The sequence below is a fragment of the Oncorhynchus keta genome, chromosome 11, assembly GCF_023373465.1.
Source record: "Oncorhynchus keta strain PuntledgeMale-10-30-2019 chromosome 11, Oket_V2, whole genome shotgun sequence".
NCBI classification, from domain to species: Eukaryota; Metazoa; Chordata; class Actinopteri; order Salmoniformes; family Salmonidae; genus Oncorhynchus; species Oncorhynchus keta.
Window position 1 is genome coordinate 31,827,475 of NC_068431.1, and position 20,185 is coordinate 31,847,659.

The following is a 20,185-nucleotide window of genomic DNA, read 5'->3' on the forward strand; positions in this document are numbered from 1 at the left end:
TATTATTTACAATGACGGCCTAGGAACAGTGGGTTAACTGCCTTCTTCAGGGGCAGAATGACAGATTTTTACCTTGTTAGCTCGGGGATTCAATCTAGCAACCTTTCGGTTACTGGCCCAACGCTCTAACCACTCGTCTACCTGCCGCCCCTATTTGCAAGGGAAGGCGACTCAAAATGGAGGGGAAAAAAACACAAATGAAATACTTTGCTTTTGCCTCCTTGTGAATGGGAGTTGGATCGGCAAGGATATAATGTTACCAAAAAGACGCATGCATGCACATAGATCAACAGAGTGGCACTTGTAGTGACCTTTAGCCCACAGTGCCTCAGCTCTCCCTCCCTCCCTCCCTCTCTCTGTGTATCAGGCTAGCAGTAGAATCACAGAGGCTTGTGAGGTTTGGGAGCTGAGTGAGCGAAGGCTCTTAATGTGTTGTGTAGGTAAATAAGAACCAGGCCCCAGGCATAGAAGCAGAACAGAGTGGAGCTAGGTCTGGGCTGGCATGCTGAGACTGATTTATGGAAGGGCTAGGGAGCAGCGAACATTCCCAGGAATCTTTTTAATCTGGTTGCCATAGTCGGGAGGCTCCGTGTTGCTTTCCAGAGCCTGAGGGAAGAGAAAGCGAGACGGAGGTCAAAAAGGAAAGTCAGACTCCCTCTCTGTGAGCTCACCCAGTCATCCTCAATTCTAGTCTCCGTCCACCCTAACTGCTAAAATATGTTGATGCGCATCAGTAGGCTCTCTTGTTTAACTTTTTTCGGAGGGTTTAAGGTAATTTCCTCAATTTGGTTATGGTGAGAAACTTGTCAGAACCTTTATTTCTGCAGAGGGAGTGAGAGAGCGGCAGTTGCTTTTACATTGGGTGAGATGCAGACTTCACTCAATAAGGTTATCCGTGCCTTGGAGCTCTGCTTACCAACGGCGTGCCCGTGCTGTTTTACTTCAGACGAGTTTTATATTGTTTCCCTCTCTCACAAGAACACAGGAGGAGTTTTAATCAATGAGGTTTATGCACATTTTGTCATTTTTGTTTCGTAATCGCCTAGTCAGCCCTGAGACTCTGTTTTCCCTCATTCAAATCCAACAAGGCTATCTGTTTGGAGAGTAGAAAAAAATAAAACATAGTTGGAGGCTGCAGTTGAGTTGATGATTGAGTGTTTTCCATTGGATTTGAGCAGTGGTCTGAATGTGGGTTAGCGTTACATACTGTGCATTCGGAAAGTATTCAGACCCCTTCACTTTTTCCACATTTTGTTTCGTTACAGCCTTTGTCATTTAAATTTTAGAAAGTCTAAACGGGTTTTTCACCACGTTTATAAACAGATCCCTTATTTACATAAGTATTCACACCCTTTGCTGTTAGACTTGAAATTAAGCTCAGGTGCATCCAGTTTCTATTGATAATCCTTGATGTTTCGACAAGCCATGAGGTCGAAGGAATTGTCCGTAGAGCTCCGAGACAGGATTGTGTCAAAGCACATATCTGGGTACCAAAACAATGGAATGGAGCAAGTGCAGAAATCCCTGATTAAAAACCTGCTCAGGACTTCAGACTGGGGGTGAAGATTCACCTCCCAACAGGGAAACGACCCTAAGCACACAGCCAAGACAACACAGGAGTGGCTTCGGGACAAGTATCTGACTGTCCTTGATTACCAGCCAGAGCCCGGACACGAACCCGATCGAACATCTCTGGAGAGACATAATAATAGCTGTGCAGCGACGCTCCCCATCCAACCTGACAGAGCTTGAGAGGATCTGCAGAGAAGAGTAGGAGAAACTCCCCAAATACAGGTGTGCCAAGCTTGTAGCGTCAAACCCAAGAAGACTCAAGGCTGTAATCGCTGCTGAAGGTGCTTCAATATTGTACTGAGTATAGGGTCCGAATACTTATGTAAATGTGATATTTAATTTGTTTTTGTTTTGTCATTATGGGGTATTGTGTGTAGATTGAGGGGGAAAATTGATTTAATAAGTTTTAGAATATGGCTGTAACTTAACAAATGGTGAAAAAGTGAAGGGGTCTGAATACTTTCCAAATGTACTGTAAGTGGTAGTGGTATGCCCTGGGGCTGCTGTTGAAACAGGCAGCCAGCCTGCACTCACTTTAGGGCTGGGCGATATTGACAAAATATATCATAAAAATTTTCATTTTTTTTAAACTTATTTCATGTTTTTGAATTAGTTCGATATATGCTTAATTAATGTAATTAATGACCCTAGGATGGCAACACATAAATTATAACTTATTTCAATGGGGCTTTCTCCATTCAATTAAACTATAAAAATGGACATTGTACACGCCGGAGTTGCGTATCACACTTAACAAACCAAACACTGAAATACCATTTATAGAAAGTAAACTGAGAACTCAAACCGGTCCGTGCATCAATACAAGTGAATATAGTGAACTATGGTATATGCGGTTCCAGCCCCAGGTGAGCAGAGGTCAGGGCAAGGGAGAGTAAGGAATTGCACACAGGTTGGCTTTAAGCCTAGATAAGAGTTGTGCGGGTGAGAGAGGGACTAGTGTGTCTTGTGCCTGAGGACAGTACACCAAGTCCCATCTATTAACTGGCACACGGGATTTGTATTCATTGGTACACAATTGTTTATGTTTGCAAGGTTATGGTAATATAAACCAAATGCAGACAAATGTGAATTGTTGTACGCTAAAAGCTGTGTCTGAGTTGATGATCACCTCCATGACTCACCTGTGACTTTCTGGGTGACAAACATTTAACCCTGTTCTGAAATCCCCAGCATAGCTTTAACAGCTGATTTCATAATTCATATCATCTCGTGTTGTCTGAGCTCCTCTAATGCCTGTATCCCAGGACGATGGACTCCCAGGATGAGGTACTTGGTAAAATTCATGATGCTGTTGACCTTAACAGGATCAGTGGAAACAAAATAGCCCCATAACACAAAGTACCACCATATTTACAGTATGGATGAGGTATTTTCTTCATATGCATTTTTTTACCCACCGCTGGTGTGCATGGTCAGACTTCTATTTTTGTGTCATATGACCATACAATATAACTCAGTATTTGTACTAGGCTATTTATTTGTATTTTTTGCTAAGTAATTCCAGATCCCACTGTACATGATCCCTGTGGACCCTGTACTTATAGAACATTCTGTCTATGTATGTATTAAGGGCAGAGCACAGAAAGGGCAGAGCATCAAGAGGCACCATGTCAGATAATTAATAATCGATTAGTCTAGCAATAGTGCTGCCTGCTGCCTCCAGACCAAATGTTGCACACCCCCTGGAGACCGAGGTTTGATTCACTGGTCCGTCTCATCATCTCCCTCTAACATACCACTGTCTATGGAAAATATGTACAATGAAATACAGGTGTGATAAGTGGGTAAAATTGATGAGAAAGTGTTGGTGTGGTGCAGTTGTATTAACAGTATCTTAATAGTACATCATATTTTATCACGGATGTAACATCGTGTTCCTCTCACTATTGTTTTTCCCACTGCCTGGTGACCTTCAGTCTTATCTCACTTGGCAGAGTAGCAGGGTATAACTGCAGAGTAGATGCCCGAGTGGACTTCTCTACTTCTGAACCACTATAGATTAATGCCACCAGTCAAGTCGTAAGAATCATTTGTGTGTTGTTCTCATACTTGATGAGAGAATAGACTAGTTTGTGTGTTAAGACACAACATTCCTGCTACTTGAGCTCATTTAAATGATTGTCTGGCTTCTGACAATGGCTTTTACATATACTAAACAAAATATAAACTCAACATGTAAAAATGTCAAAAATGTTACTGGGTTACTGTTCATATAAGAGAACCAGTCAATTGAAATAAATAAATTAGGCCCTAATCTATGGATTTCACATGACTAGGCAGTGGTGCCGCCATGGGTGGGCCTTGTTCTCAAGTGGATGGGCCTTAGCCGGGGTGCCAGACACAGCCAATCAGAGTGTGGGGGTTTTCCCCACAAAAGGGCTTTATTACAGACAGAACTACTCCTCAGTTTCATCAGGTGGCTGGTTTCAGATGATCCTGCAGGTGAAGAAGCCAGATGTGGAGGTCCTGAGCTGGCGTGGTTACACGTTGTGACGCCGGTTGGACATACTGCCAAAACCTCTAAAATGACGTTGGAGGCAGTTTATGGTAGAGAAATTAGCATTAAATTCTCTGGCAACAGCTCTGGTGGACATTCCTGCAGTCAGCATGACAATTGCACACTCCGTGAACACTTGAGATCTGTGGCATTGTGTTGTGACAAAACTGCACCAAAAAGTGGCCTTTTATTGTCCTCAGCACAAGGTGCACCTGTGTAATGATCATGATGTTTAATCATCTTCTTGATATGCCACACCTGTCAGGTGGATGGATTATCTTGGCAAAGGAGAAATGCTCACTAACAGGGATGCAAAACATTTGAGTGAAATAAGCGTTTTGTGTTTATGAAAAAAGTTGGGATACGTTTTTTTCAGCTCATGAAACATGGCACCAACACGACATGTTTTGTTTATTTTTGTTCAGTGGAGTTAGAGGAAGCGACTCTGTTACTATATGTCAGTCTATACAAGCAGAAACAAAAAGGTAGGGCTCTGTTTGCCTCGGAGACAGGAGGACATCCAATGGGGCAAAAAGTATTTAGTCAGCCACCAATTGTGCAAGTTCTCCCACTTAAAAAGATGAGAGTCCAGTAATTTTCATCATAGGTACACTTCAACTATGACAGACAAAATGAGAAAAAAAATCCATAAAATCACATTGTAGGATTTTTTTATGAATTTATTTGCAAATTATGGTGGAAAATAAGTATTTGGTCACCTACAAACAAGCAACATTTCTGGCTCTCACAGACCTGTAACCTCTTCTTTAAGAGGCTACTCTGTCCTCCACTCATTACCTGTATTAATGGCACCTGTTTGAACTTGTTGTCAGTATAAAAGACACCTGTCCACAACCTCAAACAGTCACACTCCAAACTCTACTATGGTCAAGACCAAAGAGCTGTCACACAAAGGACACCAGAAACAAAATTGTAGACCTGCACCAGGCTGGGAAGACTGAATCTGCAAAAGGAAAGCAGCTTGGTTTGAAGAAATCAACTGTGGGAGCAAATATTAGGAAATGGAAGACATACAAGACCACTGATAATTTCCCTTGATCTGGGGCTCCTCGCAAGATCTCACCCCATGGGGTCAAAATCGTGAGATTTTGAGTGTAAACCTCCTTCCGTCAGCAAGGGCATTGAAGATGAAACGTGGCTGGGTCTTTCAGCATGACAATGATCCCAAACACACTGCCCGGGCAACGAAGGAGTGGCTTCGTTAGAAGCATTTCAAGGTCCTGGAGTGGCCTAGCCAGTTTCCAGATCTGTATATCACAAGTTTGGTTCTGGGGTCACAGGAGTCATGATGTGGTCAGCAGCCCTCCGCATCATCAGTCCAATAATCACAACTATTAGCCTTGTTCAGCCAGAGCACATAGCCACTGACCTTCTCACATGCAAATGTATCAGCCAGTCATCTCTTCTGCTGTAAAGGGTTATGTAACAGTGTGGAAAAAATGTGTTTGTATACATTATTGAAAGGCTGTCATTATATATAAGAGTTATTTCTTAACTGACTCGTCATGAAAGTTTGATTAAGTTAATATTGTCATGTATTACGGTATGCATTTAAAATGCCCATTGTCAGTGAAGTGAAAACGCCACGGCCTTGTCATATGGTGGAAAGCAGTTCAACCTGATCAAGCCTTTGGCTGGAGCTTGTGTAAATGATCTGAACTTCCTCAGAGACTGGGTCGGGTGATTTGCGAGAGGGAGAGAGAGCAATGGAAAAAGAGTGAGTGAGGGAGAGAGGGGAAAAAAAACACTGACAGTCTACTCTGTGGTTTGCTCTGGTTCGCTGTAAGCGAGAGACAACCGATAACCCCCCTCAGTAAAAGCAGAGTGGTATGTCCCAGCGATCTGACAGGCCCAAAAAACTTGATGTGCTGCTGCGAGTGCCAATCAAAGACAAGCGCTCGACGGGGATTACCTTGAGTGACCCCGCATAGATTAAAATGTGCATGTGAGATGGACAATTCTTCAAGCGGTTTACGCGGCTTGATGACATGCTTTCCTGGAATATGTGGAGTAGTGCCGGGGCCAGGCAGCCCTTCTAAGGAGCTCTGTTATGATGCTGCTATCCTGTCCTGCAGTATCTGTAGTGCTGCTACTGTTACCGCTGCTATGGAGGTACTGCTACCGGAGGTCTGGCCAAACTCACGCCTGCTACACCCATAGGCTGTGGCTTGCTCAGGGGCAAAGGGCTTTTATGACCGACAAATGAATTTGCAGGTATGTGGCGTCTGGCTTTGAAACCAGTACTGTGGTGTGTTGGCTCTGTCTCTCTCCCCCTTGCTTTAACACCCCCCCATCTCCTCCATCGTGCTTTTTTGCTCTCTCTCCCCCTTTCAGTTTCTTGGGACAGCCACAGTTGCTTGCAGTTTTTAAAAACTTCCTGCGTATTCACCTTAACACCCATTTAAAGTTTACAATGAGGAACACTGTGGATTTGAGTACAGTTAGTTTTTTCTGTACTCTTGCACAATCACACAGTTGCATAGCTACAGTGCCTGGTTTTTGTTCTTGATGATGTACGCTAGGCTAGTTGCTTGCGCGTATGTGCCCGGTATCTACAAATATATAAATAGGCTACACTCTAACATTTCAATTTTGTACGGATTGTGTACTTTTCTGAAAGTTGAAGTCACTTGTCCCCCCCCCCCTTTTCTCTCCCAGGATGACTGAAAATGAGTGAAGTACATAGAAGGGGTCGGAAATAATTATCTGCGCTTGCCCATAGACGATGTTATTGCTTATTCGCGGCCGTCCAAAACATGTAAAACAAACATTTTAAAAATGACATTGACAAAATATATTTTGTGGGGCAAAATCTTTTCGAATACTCTATTCCACTCTGGTGGAGCTGGGGAATGGAAGAGATATGTAGTAGCTAAGGCTACTAACTGTGTCTGTGTGCCGAAGCTCGTAGATGGCACGAGTGACCGTCTTCGAGCCTCGTTGGCTGTGGGTCTTGTGATGGGTTGTAAATCTTCATGGCTGCAGAGCAACTGCTGTCTGCAGAACTGGATAATTATTAACTGATTTGCATTTTTCTCATTCTCCTCTCTTACTGGCCTAGGCTCTATATGTGTTTTAGTTAGGTTGAACATTGCTAGAATAATATGGAATTAGGCCTAGGCCAACTACACATTTATGCTACAGCTGTGGAAAGTTATTTTTCTTTTGACTTTTCATTAGATTTTTCTATCTTGGTATTGTTTGCTCACTTTCACAGCTTGTAGCCTAAAATATTTGTAATTTAAAATAAATATTTGATTGAGAATAGCATAGACTTTGATAATTATTCCCATTTAAAAGCTGCAACTTTAGGACAAACACTTTATTAGAATAGTTTGGAAAATACTCTACTCATGACCAGTGGTATAAGATACTACTAAAGTAGTTTTTTGGGGTATCTGTACTTTACTTTACTATTTTAACTTTTACTTCACTACATTCCTAAAGAAAATAATTAATTTTTTACTCCATTTTCCCTGACACCCAAAAGTACTTGTTACATTTTGAAGGCTTAGTAGGACAGGAAAATGGTCTAATTCACACACTTCTTAAGAGAACATCCCTGGTCAACCCTACTGCCTCTGATCTGGCGGACTCACTAAACGGTATCAAATCAAATTTTATTGGTCACATACACATGGTTGGCAGATGTTAACCTCTTGCAGCTCCCCCCCTACTTTGTGCAATATCTGCCTGAAGACATACCCAAATCTAACAGCCTGTAGCTCAGGCACAGAACCTGTGAAAGAAAACTCTGAAGTTTGTGTAAATGTGAATTGAATGTGGGAGAATAACACACAATAGATCTGGTTTAGATAAAACAATGGAAAAAAACCATAAGTTTTTTATTTTTGTATCATATTTAAAATGAACAAGATAAAACAAACATTCAGATAGGATGATGGGATCAATTTCAGTGAAAAATATGAGGGCAACAATACTTGTGCAAAGTTTCAGAATGATAACTTCCAAAATGAGTGTGCTACATGACATTTATCATGAAGTCACCCAGGTGTCCCACACAAGTCGCCCAAATCTACCCAAGTGGCCAAATTGGTGAAGTTATACATTTTTTAAACAAATAACTATATAAAAAATACCAAAATGGTATTCTAACACCCCCAATATATATATTTTTTAAATAAATATGAAAAAATGATTATTGATTAAAAAATATGAAGAAACAAATATATACATTTACAAAATAACATGGGTAACTATTTACACACTTTCAATATTTGGAAGACCCTCAGTCCTCTATCAAATCAAATATATTTGTATAGCCCCAGTCTAAAACCCCAAACAGCAAGCAATGCAGGTGTAGAAGCATGGTGGCTAGGAAAAACTCCCCAGAGAGGCAAAAAACCTAGGAAGAAACCTAGAGAGGAACCAGGCTATGAGGGGTGGCCAGTCCTCTTCTGGCTGTGCCGGGTGGAGATCACAGTGGTTGTAGAGGGTGCAACCGGACAGCACCTCGAGTAAAAATGAACATTTTAGGGTTCCATAGCCGCAAGGCAGAAACTGGAACAGCGGCAAGGCCAGGTGGACTGGGGACAGCAAGGAGTCGAAAATGCCAGGTAGTCCTGACGCATTGTCCTAGGGCTCAGGTCCTCCGAGAGAGAGAAAGAGAGAATTAGAGAGAGCATACTTAAATTCACACAGGACACCGGATAAGACTCCCATTCGGAGTCCGTGTCACTGTGAAAGAAAATGTTCAGTTAGAATAGTTTCACATATGAGCCCTGTATCAACAGGTATAATAAACAGATATATATAGATAGTTGAAGGTTGAATATATTATTATTACCTGCTAGATCTACGGTCTCTTTTATATTATGACATTTCAGCTAGATCTACTGTCTATTATATTATGACAGACCAGCTAGATCTACTGTCTTTTATTATGTTACAACAGACCAGCTGTATCTACTGTCTCCATTTCACTTTGGCCATTGATGTGGTCCTGCCCTCTCCTCAACAACCTCAAATAGGCTATTTCATGTGGGGTGGGGCGGCAGACACACGCATCTCACATTTCATGACATTAAATGTTTATATATTGCTTCTAAAATAAATAAAAAATCACATTTTATATTATTAATTTCAAACAAGGGCATTAGCATGATAAGAACTTACCAGTCCAAAACGATGTCCTCTCCCGTTCAAAAAATATTCCTCCAAAATCGCTAAATGAAGCGTCCTACAACAATCTCTGTCTCACCTTCCCAATCAATTTATTCTAAAGTTGTGTGTACATCTAGACATGACTTAGTCGCCATAATGATTGATATATAAACAGCTGAATCTGCGCGTTCAAAAAACAATGCAATGCGTAATGTGTTTCTCCTTCCGGTATGAAAATGCAATAGCACATGACTCTCTTCATGCTGGAGCTTACTACATGGGTTGGTCTTGCAACACATAAACATGGCATATTGTCGTTTAGCTCAGCTCATTGGCTATCTACCCAGCTAGATTTTATGACGATCAGTGGTCATTGGGTTAAAAGACAGTCAATCAACGAAACAGCGGGCAAATCATAGGTGCACAATGTCATTACTTGTCTTTTTCAAATCGGTTTGTGTTACAAACAAACCACTTGATTGCAGTGAAACCAAACATGACTGGAGAAGTCACGTTCTGTGTGGGTGATTTCCCTCGAATGCGTTGTCGAAAATGGAATGAGACAGAATTCACTACACAAGCGGTTCACAAAATGTTTCGTGTTAGGCTATAAAAACGGATTTTATCAAACAAAAGATCATTCATTGTGTAACAATGAGCATTGGAATTGCAAACAGATGAAGATCGTCGAAGGTAAACTATTTATTTTATTGCAGTTTGTGATTTTGTTGCGCCTGTGCTGGTTGAAATAGTTGTTTTTTATGGGGCTCTATGGTCAGATAATCGCATCGTATTCTTTCGCAGTAAATCATTTTTTGAATCTGACAATGCAGTTGGATTAGCAAGATTCTAGGCTTTTGATACAGGTGAGACACTTGACTATTTATGTAGCGATCACCGTATGTTGTGGAATTTCAGCCCACTAGCGGGTTCCGTGCGCAGGGAGGTTAATGCAAGTGTAGAGAAATGCTTGTGCTTCTAGTTCCGGCAGTGCAGTAATATCTAACAATTCCCCAACAACTACATAGTACTCACAAGTCTAAAGGGGTGAATGAGAATATAAATATGTGGATGGCCGAGCAGCATAGGCAAGGTGAAATAATGCTATTATATACATATCACTAATGTAAGATATGTAAACATTATTAAAGTGGCTTTATTTAAAATGGCATTGTTTAAAGTGACTAGTGATCCATTTAAGGTGGCCAGTGATTGGGTCTCAATGTAGGCAGCAGCATCTCTGAGTTAGTGATTGCTTTTTAGCAGCCTGATGGCCTTGAGATAGAAGCTGTTTTTCAGTCTCTCGGTCCCAGCTTTGATGCACCTGTACTGACCTCGCCTTCTGGATGGAGGGCAGATAATTTGCCCACAGTGATGCTTTGTGCAGACCGCACAAGAGCCTTGCGGTTGAGGGCGGCACAGTTGCCGTACCAGGCTGTGAAGCAGCCCGACAGGATGCTCTCGATTTGTGCATCTGTAAAAGTTTGAGTGTTTTAGGTGACAAGCCAAATTTCTTCAGCCTCCTGAGGTTGAAGAGACGCTGTTGCGCATTTGCCACACTATATGTGTGGGTGGACAATTTCAGTTTGTCCGTGATGTGTACACAGAGGAACTTAACTATCCACCTTCAACACTGCTGTCCCTTGGGTGTGAATAGGGGGGTACTCCCTCTGCTTCTTTCCTGAAGTCCACGATCATCTCCTTTTGTTTTCTTGACGTTGAGTGGGAGGTTGTTTTCCTGACACCACACTCCGTGTTCCCTCATCTCCTGTCTGTAGGCTGTCTCGTTGTTGCTAATCAAGCCCACTACTGTTGTCTGCAAACTTGATGATTGAGTTGGAGGCGTGCATGGCCATGCAGTCGTGGGTGAACTGGGAGTACAGGAGGGGGCTGAGCACGCACCCTTGTGGGGCCCCAATGTTGAGGGTCAGCGATGTGGAGATGTTGTTCCCAACCATCACCACCTAAGGGCAGCCCGTCAAAGTCCAGGACCCAATTGCGCAGTGCGGGGTTGAGACCCAGGTCCTCCAGCTTGATGATGAACTTGGAGGGCACTATGGTGTTAAATGCTGAGCTGTAGTCGATGAACAGCATTCTTACATAGGTATTCCTCTTGTCCAGATGGGATGCGTGGATTCCGATTAGTCAAACCAGCGTTGAATAGTTCTTGTCACTGGTACATCCTGTTTGAGTTTCTGCCTATAAGACGGTAGGCGCAAGATGGCGCCGTGGTCGGATTTACCGAAGGGTGGGTGGGGGAGGGCTTTGTATGCATCGCTGAAGTTAGAATAGCAGTGATCGAGTGTTACTCCCGCGAATACTGCAATCAGTATGCTGATTAGAATTTAGGTAGCCTTGTTTTCAAATTTGCTTTGTTAAAATCCCCAGCTACAATAAATGCAGCCTCAGGATATATGGTTTCCATTTTACATAGAGTCCAGTGAAGTTTCTTGAGGGCCGTTTTGGCGTCTGCTTGAGGAGGAATGTACACATCTGTGATGATTACTGACGAGAATTCTCTTGGGAGGTAATATGGCTGGCATTTGATTGTAAGGAATTCTAGGTTGAGTGAGCAGAAGGACTTGAGTTCCTGTATGTTGATATGATTACACCATGAGTCATTAATCATGAAGCATACACCCCTGCCCTTCCTCTTCCCAGAGAGGTGTGTGTCTCTGTTGGTGCAATGCATGGAGAAGTCTGGTGGCTGAACCAATTCTGACAACATATCCTGAGAGAGCCATATTTCAATCTCTGTTTCTCTGGATGGAAACCCTTGCTCTAATTTTGTCTACCTTGTTGTCAAGAGATTGGACATTGGTGTGTAGTATACTCTGGAGTGGTGGGAGATGTGCACGTCTACGGAGCCTGACCAGGAGGCCGCTCCGTCTGCCCCTTCTGCGGCGCTGTTGTTTTGGGTCTGCTTCTGGGATTAGATCCATTGTCCTGGGTGGTGGTCCAAACAGGGGATCCACTTCGGGAAAGTCATAATTCCTGGTCGTTGTGTTGGTAAGTTAACGTCATTCTTATATCCAATAGTTCATCCCGGCTGTATGTAATAAGATTTAAGATTTCCTGTGGTAACAAGGTAAGAAAATAATACATAAAAAAAACAAAATACAGCATAGTTTCTTCAGGACTCGAAGCGACCATCTCTTTTGGCGCCATCTTTCATGTGGTGCGTGCCCCTGGCTATTTGTAAAAAAATAAATAAAAAGGTGCTGTCTGGTCTGCTTAATATAAGGAATTTGACATGATTTATACTTTTCATACTTAAGTGTATTTTAGCAATTACATTTACTTTTGATACTTCAGTATATTTAAAACCAAAGACCTTTACTCAAGTAGGATTTTACTGGGTGACTTTTACTTGAGTCATTTTCTATTAACCTGTAGTGACACCCCATCCCGTGAACGGGACCGTTGTCATCATCTGACACTAATTAGCATAACGCAACGGACATAACTCTTCCTAGAAAATATTCATATTCATGAAAATCACAAGTGAAATATATTGGAACACAGCTTAGCCTTTTGTTAATCACCCTGTCATCTCAGATTTTCAAAATATGCTTTACAGCCAACGCTAGACAAGCATTTGTGTAAGTTTATCATAGCCTAGCATAGCATTATGCCTTGCTAGCAGCAGGCAACCTTGTCACGGATATCAGAAAAGCAATCAAATTAAATCGCTTACCTTTGATGAACTCCGGATGTTTTCACTCACAAGACTCCCAGGTAGACAGCCAAAGTTCATTTTTTCCCAAAATATTATTTTTGTAGGTGAAATAGCTCCGTTTGTTCTTCACGTTTGGCTGAGAAATCGCCCGAAATTGTGGTCACCACAACGCCCGAAAAATATTCCATATTAGCTCCATAATATCGACAGAAACATGGCAAACGTTGTTTAGAATTCACCCTCAAGGTGTTTTTCTAATATCTATTCGATAATATATCCGTTGAGACAATTCATTTTTCACTAGGACCGATTGGAATAATGGCAACCTCTGTATTTTACGCAAGAATCTCTCTTGGAGCCACCATGTGACCACTTACGCAATGTGGCCGCCTATGGCTATTCTTCAACAGAAATTCGTAAAACTACGTTACAATGCTGTAGATACCTTGGGGAATACGTAGAGAGCGTAAGCTCGTTGATGGTACATTCACAGCTGAATAGGGAGTCATTGGAACGCAGCGCTTTCAAAACCTGGTGCATTTCCGGATTGGATTTTTCTCAGGCTTTCGCCTGCAACGTCAGTTCTATTATACTCACAGACAATATCTTTACAGTTTTGGAAACGTTAGAGTGTTTTCTATCCAGAGCTGTCAATTATATGCATATTCTAGCATATTTTCCTGACAAAATATCCCGTTTAAAACGGGAACGTTTTTTCCCCAAAAATGAAAATACTGCCCCCTAACACCAAGTATGACAATTGGGTACTTTTTCCACAACTTCATAACTTTACATTTTCTTAATTTAACTTTGATTTAATATTTCAGTTAGTAGTATTAGGTTTTTTGTAGTTTGGTTCGCAACAGCAAGGGGGGACATCTTTTCTGGCCACTTATGCATGCGTCCTTTCAGTCTTACAATGCTTTGCTCAGCTGTTAGGTTTGTTCAAATTTCTCATTACAAGAAATAATAGCAAGATATAAAATCTCTCTCATTACCTTAGGCTTCCCATATTTTGGGGTTATTCAAAAACAATTTCACTTTCTGAACCTAGAACTCTGTTAGATTCATTAGTTTGATCATGAAATATTGCTGCAGCAGAAATGTAGCAGGCATTCAACTGAAAGAGTGTCTTAATAGGCCAAGTCGTATAGCAAATGGAGAGAATATCAAATTTGGGCTTCTGTAACGAGACACGGGTGTGTTCTCTTTAAAAAATATATATAAAAAACGGTCTTTTGGCCCAGATCATCTGACATTTGAGAGAGAAAAAAATATATATACAGTGCATTCAGAAAGTATTCAGACCCCTTGACTTTTTCCACATTTTGTTATGTTACAGCCTTATTCTAAAAAATAAATAAAGAATCCTTGTCAATCTACACACAACTCCCACTTAGTTAACTCTACTCTTAAATACCCCTGCAATGGACTTTTTTGTTGTTGTGAAATCTAATATTTTCCTAATACTCTGCTATATGGATGTCGCATGGATCTGTTTTGTATATTTTATATTGACCTGTGTTAGTAGTTAGCACCTCATAGTTATTGCATTACAAGTGATTGCATTAAAACACCAAATTGAACACTGGAGAAAAGCATTCACAAAAAGTATACACCATTACACTTGTATTTCCAAAATGTCTGTCTATCCACCAGACCCGTTGTGTATTCCTCTGCTTGGCTGCTTGCATTGCCATGCGGGATGTTGAAATGGATCCGGACTGGAATAGCTGTTATTTTATGAGGTGACAGAGCCTGCTGACCTTCTCCTCCAGCCATGGCCTCCAGGGCCAAAGGGCGTGTGTGTCATGGAGTCAAAGGTGACCTAGAGGAGTTCAGTTCACTGGGCTGTAACCAAGTCCACATGTGGGTTACATGTGAATTACTACCCACACTATAAGCCACACAGATGTTACTCTAGTCTACAGCAGGTGGCAGACTTTCACACAGACGACAGGAGAAGAAATTAAGGAATGTAATTGTAGGGAAATCAGTCAGCGCTATTGCCACGTCTTTTAAAAAAAAAATGTTTTACACTACTCTCAATAATGCCTGCTTCTTTTGGACATGCAATGGCAAGAAGTGGTTTCCCTTGGCAATCACTTGGCAGTGATTATTTATCTAGCAGCAGTCAAGCAGAACCCATTAGCTTTCTGTAGCGACGCCAAGAGAGCCAAACCTTGCCTTTAGCGCCTGACCAGGTGCCTACTTGGCACAGTTACCTGGATCATGACATGCAGGGGGAGAGTGGACAATCTACTGTTTTTGAGTTAGACCGGTGTTCAATTGCTATTTGAGTCTTTCAAATACTTGTTTGATCTAGCCCACCTGGAGTGCCATGTGGATGGGTTTTGCTGTTTTGCAAGCTCAATAAAGCACAGAGTATTTGAACCCAGGTCTGGAGTCCAGTGGAGGACAGAAATTCTAGTAAGTTTGTTATCTAATTGGATTAGCCTATTGGATCATTGGATTGTAAAAGGTCAAACTGAACTGTAGGTAGGTGGGTTAGATTGCTTGCGGGAGATAAGTATTTTCTGTAAAGTTTGTTCTGTTTTTCTTTGCTCTCTTGGAGAGGAAACCAATTCTGACTTAATTGTACAAGTGTTTTCTGAAAGGGTTATGCCCCCATTTGAGTTGAAGGTCATACCAAACTGAATTGTAGGTAGATGGGTAGGTTGAATAGCTAGCGGTAGATAGTAGTTGGGTATTTTTGAACGGTCTATTCTACTCCCTTTCCTTATTGAAGGTTGTTAACTTCTTGCGACTCCAAACCCGTATCCGGGAGCGTAATCATAGCCTCAAGCGCATTACCATAACGCAACGTTTCCTATTCATGCAAATTGCAAATGAAATGAAATAAATATATTCAAACGCAAGCGTAGCCTTTTGTTAACAACACTGTCATCTCAGATTTTCAAAATATGCTTTTCAACCAAAGCTACACAAGCATTTGTGTAAGAGTATTGATAGCCTAGCATAGCATTAAGCCTAGCATTCAGCAGGCAACATTTTCATAAAAACAAGAAAAGCATTCAAATAAAATCATTTACCTTTGAAGAACTTTGGATGATTTCAATGACGAGACTCTGTTAGATAGCACATTTTAACCAAAAAGATTATTTGTGTTGGCGAAATAGCTCCGTTTTGTTCATCCCGTTTGGCTAAGAAAAAGACCGGAAAATGTAGTCACTACAACGGCAAACTTTTTTCCAAATTAGCTCCATAATATCGACAGAAACATGGCAAACATTGTTTCGAATCAATCCTCAAGGTGTTTTTCACATATCTATTCTATAATATATCAGTCGTGACAGTTGGTTTCTTATCAGAAGCGAACGGAAAAATACTGCAGCTGGAGATTACGGAATAATTGCAACGGAGGACACCAAGTGACCACCTGGTAGATGTTGTCTCTTATGGTCAATCTTCCAATGATATGTCTACAAATACGTCACAATGCTGTCGACACCTTGGGGAAGCGACAGAAAGCCTAAGCTCATTCGTGGCCCATTCACAGCCATATAAGGAGTCATTGGCATGAGGCGGTTTCAAAAAATGCGGCACTTCCTGATTGGATTTTTATCTGGGTTTCGCCTGTAACATCAGTTCTGTGGCACTCACAGACAATATCTTTGCAGTTTTGGAAACGTCAGTGTTTTCTTTCCAAAGCTGTCAATTATATGCATAGTCGAGCATCTTTTCGTGACAAAATATCTTGTTTAAAACGGGAACGTTTTTCATCCAAAAATTAAAATAGTGCCCCCTATATCCAAGAAGTTAACCTCTCTAGGGTATGTGGGCTAGTGTCCCACCTGGCCAACATCCAGTGAGAATGCAGAGCGCCAAATTCAAATACAGAAATACTCATTACAAAAATTCAGAAAAGATACAACTGTTTTACATAGGTTTAAAGATGAACTTCTTGTCAATCCAACCACGGTGTCAGACTTTAAAAAATACTTTACGGCGAAAGCATACCATACAATTATTTGAGAACATAGCCCAGCAGACAAATCATTACAAACAGTAACCAGCCAAGTAGAAGAGTTACACAAGTCAAAAATAGAGAGAAAAGTAATCACTTACCTTTGATGATCTTCATATGATTGCACTCAGAAGACATTCATTTATTTAATAAATGTTCCTTTTGTTCGATAAAGTCTCGCTTTATATCCGAAAACCTCCCCTTTGTTTGATCATTTTCTTCAGTAATACACAGGCTCCAACGCAGTCACAACAGGAAGACAAAAAAAAATCCAAATTGTATCTATAAAGTTCATATAAACATGTCAAACAATGTTTATATTCCATCCTCAGGTTGTTTTTAGCCAAAATAATCGATAATATTTCAACCGGACAATAACGTCGTTAATATAAAAGGTAAACAAGAAAGGCACACTCTCGGTCTCGCACATGAAAAAGCTCTGTGACACGGCAGGGTCCACTCATTCAAACTACTCTTACTACCTAATTTTTCAGAATACAAGCCTGAAACAATTTCTAGACTGTTGACATCTAGTGGAAGGCATAGGAACTGCAATTTGAGTCCTAAGTCAATAGATACTGTAAAGGCATTGAATATAAAAATATTTAATAAAAAAAAAAATCCAGCTTCCTGAATGGATTTTTCTCAGGTTTTCGCCTGCCAAATCAATTCTGTTATACTAAGACATTATTTAAACAGTTTTGGAAACTTTAGAATGTTTTCTATCCAAATCTACTAATTATATGCATATCCTATCTTCTGGGCCTGAGTAGAAGGCAATTTAATTTGGGCACGCTTTTCATCCAAAATTCCAAATGCTGTCCCCTACCCTAGAGAAGTTAACAGCGTGTGTGTGTATTTCAAATATCTCTCTGATGCCCCATTTAAACTCCAGGTTAGGAAAAGGAAAAGATGATCTTGTGGTTGTCATTTCCTTACTCAAACAGCACTAGGGAACCAGTGAGAAGAAGGCGAGAGAGGGGAGAAATTAAAACTCAGACCAGGTCAGGGGGGAACACAGTCTAAAAAAACTGGCTAACAGGGCTCCATTGAGATTTGGAGAACATCAGTGGTGTGGAAGCAGCACTGGAAGCACTTGAGCAAAATGGGGAGAGAAGACAGGAATGCCATCATGGTGCCCAGATGGTCTCCAAAATAAACATACGTGATCCCTGACCCCACCAGGACTGCTCTAGTGTGGAGGAATAACTGTGGTACAGAAACCTTTTTAAAGAGTTTCACAAGTGGTATTACCTGAACGTCTCCAAAAGGAACACAGATTTTTGCTAAATGTTTTCTGTTTTGTTGCTGACACGACCCATGTCTACTTGGCCAAATGGTGTCTCTGATCTGTCTGTAGATCGAGCCCACCACTAATGTCTGTCTTCATGCATTCAAATTCATCCTTGTCCATCTTCATGCTTTTTAAATAATCTACTTATCTTCTCTGCCTTTCTCCCTGTTTCTACTATTTCTCTCTTTTTCTCGTTCACTCTTGCTCGCTCTCCTTTTATATTCTCTGTCTCATTCCCTCTCTGCCTCACCACTGAGTTTTGAAATTCCTTGGCCCCATCCGGTACCAGCATGGGATGTTTGGCTTGGCATAGCCAGACTTGTTCCAGAACAGTTCTTTCGTGGAACAGGCAGAGGAGGGAGGTACTCTGTGGTGTTCTGCGCCAGCAATGATAATAAAGAATGTTGCTCTATTCTCAATCACTCTGTGGGACTTGTCTTCAGACCTGTATCTGACCCAGGGGTTCTGCTATCTAGTATCTACTGCTTTTAGTGAATACATTCTAAACTATTACTGGTAAATATGCATGTAATGTATGCTTATGTGTTATGAATGTTCACTATGTGGATATACTTTACCAGTCAAGTTTGGACACACCTACTCATTCTAGGATTATTTTAAAAGTTTGACTATTTTCTACATTGTAGAATAATATTGAAGACATCAAAACTATTAAAAAACACATATTGAATCATGTATTAACCAAAAAATTGCTTTATTAAATGTGTGCCTTGTTAAAAGTTAATTTGTGGAATTTCTTTCCTTAATGCATTTGAGCCATTCAGCTGTGTTGTGACATGGTATGTTTGGTATACAGACAATATAACCCTATTTGGTACAATACCAAGTTCTTATTATGACAAGAACAGCTCAAATAAGCAAAGAGAAATTATAGTCCATTACTTAAGGCATGAAGGTCAGCCAATCTGGAACATGTCAAGAACATTGAACAAATCTTCAAGATCAGTCGCAAAAACCATCAAACGCTATGATGGAACTGGCTCTCATGAGGACCGCCACAGGAAAGGAAGACTCAGTGTTACTTCTGCTGCAGAGGATACGTTCATTAGAGTTAACAGCCTCAGAAATCGGCAAGTAACTGCACCTCAGATTGCAGCTCACAGAGTTCAGGTAACAAACACATCAACTGTTCAGAGGAGACTGGGTGAATCAGGCCTTCATGGTCAAATTGCTGCAAAGAAAACACTACTAAAAAACACCAGTAAGAAGAAGAAAATACTTGCTTGGGCCAAGAAACACTAGCAATGGACATTAGACAGGTGGAAATCTGTCCTTTGGCCTGATTAGTCCAAATGTGAGGTGTTTGCGTTCAACTGCTCTGTCTTTGTGAGATGCAAAGTAGGTGAACGGATGCTCTTCGCATGTGTGGTTCCCACCATGAAGCATGGAGGTGGTGTGGGGGTGCTTTGCCGGCAACACTCAGTGATTTATTCAGAATTCAAGGCACGCTTAACCAGCATGGCTACCACAGCATTCTGCAGAAAAATCATCCCATGTGGTGTGCGCTTCGTCCAACTATCATTTGTTTTTCAACAAGACAATGACCCAACACACCTCCAGGCTGTGTAAAGGCTATTTGACCAAGAAGAGTGATGGAATGCTGCATCAGTTGACCTCAACCCAATTGAGATGGTTTGGGATAAGATGGACCGCAGAGTGAAGGAAAAGCAACCAACAAGTGCTCTGCTTAAATTGGAACTCCTTCAAGACTGTTGGAAAAGCATTCCAGGTGAAGCTGCTTGAGAGAATGCAACGAGTGTACAAAGCTGTCATCAAGGCAAAGGGTTGCTACTTTGAAGAATCAAAAATATTACATATTTTTATTTAACACTTTTTTGTTTACTACATGATTCCATATCTGTTATTTTGTAGTTTTGATGTCTTCACTATAATTCTACAATGTACAAAATTGTAAAAAATAAAAATAAAGAAAACCCTTTGAATGAGTAGGTGAATGAGTAACTTTTG

General features: G+C 41.1%; 1 protein-coding gene across 6 annotated transcripts in view; it reads left to right on the forward strand.

The window, feature by feature from the left end:
- Positions 1-20,185, forward strand: part of LOC118390072 (nuclear receptor corepressor 1-like) — a 118,653-nt gene that overhangs the window by 49,576 nt on the left and 48,892 nt on the right. The window contains exon 1 of one of the 6 annotated variants that reach the window (XM_035780262.2): positions 6,103-6,325. The exons of the other annotated variants lie outside the window; for them this stretch is intronic. Coding sequence (XP_035636155.1) covers positions 6,314-6,325 — 12 coding nt within the window. The 5' untranslated portion in view covers positions 6,103-6,313. Of the gene's footprint in view, positions 1-6,102; positions 6,326-20,185 lie in introns of those variants that run through there. 6 annotated transcript variants of the gene reach the window in all.